This window comes from Propithecus coquereli, unplaced genomic scaffold (genome assembly GCF_000956105.1).
Source record: "Propithecus coquereli isolate 6110/MARCELLA unplaced genomic scaffold, Pcoq_1.0 Scaffold42, whole genome shotgun sequence".
Lineage (NCBI taxonomy): Eukaryota > Metazoa > Chordata > Mammalia > Primates > Indriidae > Propithecus > Propithecus coquereli.
This window is the reverse complement of record NW_012149952.1, coordinates 2,813,230-2,816,886: the sequence shown is the minus strand read 5'-3', so window position 1 is coordinate 2,816,886 and position 3,657 is coordinate 2,813,230. Positions and strand designations below refer to the sequence as shown.

The following is a 3,657-nucleotide window of genomic DNA, read 5'->3' as shown; positions in this document are numbered from 1 at the left end:
CCTGCCTCAGCCTCCCAAGTAGCTGGAACTACAGGTGTGCCCCACCACACCCAGCTAATTTTTCTACTTTTACTAGAGACGAGGTCTCGCTATGTTACTCAGGCTGGTCTCAAACTCCTGGCCTCAAGTGATCCTCCCACCTCAGCCTCCCAAAGTGGTGTGATTACATGTGTGGGCCACTGTGCCCAGCCGGAAGCACAGTTTGTTGTTTGTTTTTTGTTTTGCGGTTTTTGTTGTTGTTGTTGTTTTGAGACAGAGTCTCACTTTGTTGCCCGGGCGAGTGCTGTGGCATCAGCCTTGCTCACAGCAGCCTCACACTTCTGAGCTCAAGCGATCCTCCCGCCTCCACCTCCCCGAGTGCTAGGATTATAGGCGTGAGCCACCATACCTGGCCTGAAACAAAGTTTTGACTATTTTGACTGCAGCCTGTCACATGAGGTCACGTGTGGAATTTCCCACTTATGGTATCATGTTAACACTCAAGTTTCAGATTTTGGATTTCAGATTTTCAGATCAGGGATGCTTAACCTACATAGACCATTTCCACCACTATAGAAAATTCTTCCTCGCTCCTTTCCATTCAGCATTCAGGGCATCCTAACTCTGGAGATAACCACCGTTCTGATTTTTGCCTCCATATTCTTGAACTTCGTATAAATGGGATCACAGAGAGTCTGGCCTCTTTTGCTCACCATAAGTTTTTGAGATTCATCCATGTTGCCATGTGAACTAGTAGCTTATCTTTTACTGCTCAGTTGTACTCCCTTATATATAGAATATACAACCATTTGATTATGCACACTCCTGTTAAGGGACCTGTGACTTATTTCCAGTTTCGGGCCATTGCGAATAAAGCTGCCATGAACATTTGTGTCCAGGTCTTTTGATGCCCATGTGCCCTCACCCATCTTGAGTATATACCAAGGAGGGGAATTATGGGGTCATAGGTTAGGGTGTGATCAGTGCTATTAAAAACTGCTCACCATGTTTCCAAAGTGGCTGTCCCATTCGCTACTCCCACCAGCAATGAATGGCATTTCTAGTTTGAGCCTCAGTTGTTGTACTGCAAAATGAGGATAGAGAACCCGCTCCAGGAAGGTATTACGCAGACTTCAGCAAGGACTCGTGTGTGCGAGGCTCAGCGCTGGGCGGCTGGGCACACAAGTCCTCAGACAGGAGCAGATGGGTCTGATGTGCCCAGTGCCCATTTGCTGCCTCCCTCTCAGGCGTGGAGCAAACCAAACAGTGCAAGGAGGAGCCCAAGGAGGAGAAGGTGGTGAAGCCCGAGAGCGTCTTGATCAAGCGGCGCCTGCCAGCCCAGGGCCAAGCCATCTCGGTAGTGGGCTCCTTGAGCTCCATGTCCCCTCTGGAGGAGGAGGCGCCCCAGGCCAAGAGGAGGCCAGAGCCCATCATTCCTGTCACACAGCCCCGGTGAGTCCCCTTCCGGGTGCTGGGCAAGACAGGAGCCCCGCCCTGAGGGTCTGCTTCTTGGTTTCTGTGCAAATGCAAGTGAGCGTGGGACAGAAGAAGGTCTGGACCGGGTTCTGTCTGACTCCTGAGTCAGTGCCGTAACCACTAAGCCGCTGTTGTTTTCTTTTCTGTAAAAACACTCCCTCTCTTATGTCTAAAATTGGTATAATGATAGTATCTTTCTTGTAAGAATCAAGGAAGAATTAAATGATTAATAGTTCACAGTGATGGTTAAATAACTAGATTAATTAGCTCTTGAGTTAAAAGTCACTGTGATTGTAAAGCATTTTGCATGATTCTTGATGTGTAGTAAGTGCTACTTGTCACCATGATTGCCCTCATTATTACCTCCCTTAGAGACCACAAAACCCAGCCAGTCCCAGCCCCAACCCTGGCCCCACCCAAGTCTCGCTAACATAGCTGAGCACGGCCTGCTACCCACCAAGCTCCCTGCTCCCCTCACTCCCTCCTCCAGCCACCCCACAAGCAGATCCCCACTTAAAGCTTTCACCTTTACTGTTCTGTCAGCCTGGAAAACTTGTCTCTTAGACATTTCTGTGTCTTGTTCCCTCCCTGCATTCAGATCTCCACTCCCATAGTAGCTCCTTACAGAAGCCTTCCCTAAGACACCTTATACAAAACCAGAATAGCATCCTCTCCCTAACTGCTACCCCTGCTGTGCCTCAGCGTCACAGGGGGTTAGGCAGCTCGGGAGGAGGGGGCCGTGTGGCCTGTGGCCTGCCTAGTCCCTGAGGAGGGGAGAGTCACCCGATGGGCCTGGGCTGCGGAAAGGATGCTCTGAGTCACTGTGTCCCTGTCCCTACTCTCCCACGCAGGCTGGCAGGCGCTGGTGGGCGCAAGAAAATCTTCCGTCTCAGCGACGTGCTGAAGCCCCTGACTGATGCCCAGGTTGAGGCCATGAAGCTGGGCGCTGTGAAGCGGATCCTGCGGGCTGAGAAGGCTGTGGCCTGCAGCGGGGCAGCCCAGGTGTGCCCCCGTCCCCCCAGCAGCCCATCCTTCCAGTCCTTCTCCCCAAGAGCTTGCCTCACATCCCAGCCAAGCATCAGGCCCTCTCCTCCACAGCCCAGACACAGTGGCAGCAGCTCTTCTCAGCGATGAGGAAGAAATGCGCAAATGCCCGTGTGCGCTTAATCAGCACCGGGCCGGTGGCAGGAAGTGCTCTGCGAGTGAGGGCTGCTCCTGGGGTCTTGTTCTTCGTGGTTGTTAACAGTATTCTTGTTGTCTAGATTCACACGTATCTGGTTTTAAATCCTGATTCCGCACTTGCTGCTGCTGTTAACCTCAGGCGACTTTTTCTCCCCATTCTCTAAAGTTAATTTTTAATTAACTGGTAGTGTATGAACACACTCTGTTAAAAAATACTTGCAGCAGGGCACAGTGGCTCATGCCTGTAATCGCAGCTACTCGGGAGGCTGAAATGGGATGATTGCTTGAGACCAGAAGTTTGAGACCAGCCTGGACAGCATCTCGAAAAAATTAAAAATAAAAAATATCTCCAGGCAATACAGATATGATACAGCCTTCCTTGGCCATCACCTGCATCCTGTCCCCCTCGTCAGAGGTGACCAATGTACAAATTAGGGGAATCTTTAAAGATCTTTTTCTGTGCACTTAAGTGTGTAGATACCACTCCTAGAAACTCAGTTTTATTCTGTGGTGATTGATCCCCTCTCCCCATGCCACACAGACAGAACCCTCCCTGTCTCCATGGGGGCTTCTTCAGCCCAGGCAGGAGGAGTTGAAGGGCATGACTGTGGGGTCCCCAGAATTGCCCACCCCCACACCAACATGCTGGCTTGTTCCCCCACCAGGTGCGCATAAAGATCCTGGCCAGCCTGGTGACGCAGTTCGACTCGGGCCTAAAGGCCGAGGTCCTGTCCTTCATCCTAGAGGATGTGCGGGCCCGCCTGGACCTGGTCTTTGCCTGGCTCTACCAGGAGTACAACGCCTATCTGGCAGCCGGGGCCTCGGGCACCCTGGACAAGTACGAGGACTGCCTCATCCGCCTGCTCTCCGGCCTGCAGGAGAAACCGGACCAGAAGGATGGGTGAGGGGATGGGCCCGTACCTCCCTGTCCCTGAGAGTCCCCCTCCTGTGTCCTACCCTTCCTCTCTGGTTTTGACCACCTTCCTCTTTATCACCACTGAGTCAGTGTTCCGTGTGCCC

The 3,657-nt window shown here is 52.1% G+C and overlaps 1 protein-coding gene across 2 annotated transcripts in view; it reads left to right on the top strand.

Annotated features, from left to right (window-relative positions):
* Positions 1-3,657, top strand: part of SYMPK (symplekin) — a 34,432-nt gene that overhangs the window by 17,914 nt on the left and 12,861 nt on the right. For both annotated transcript variants that reach the window (XM_012653448.1, XM_012653449.1), the window contains exons 12-14: positions 1,227-1,431; positions 2,307-2,457; positions 3,303-3,538. In XM_012653448.1, the coding sequence (XP_012508902.1) occupies positions 1,227-1,431; positions 2,307-2,457; positions 3,303-3,538 (592 nt within the window). The remainder of the gene's footprint in view (positions 1-1,226; positions 1,432-2,306; positions 2,458-3,302; positions 3,539-3,657) is intronic.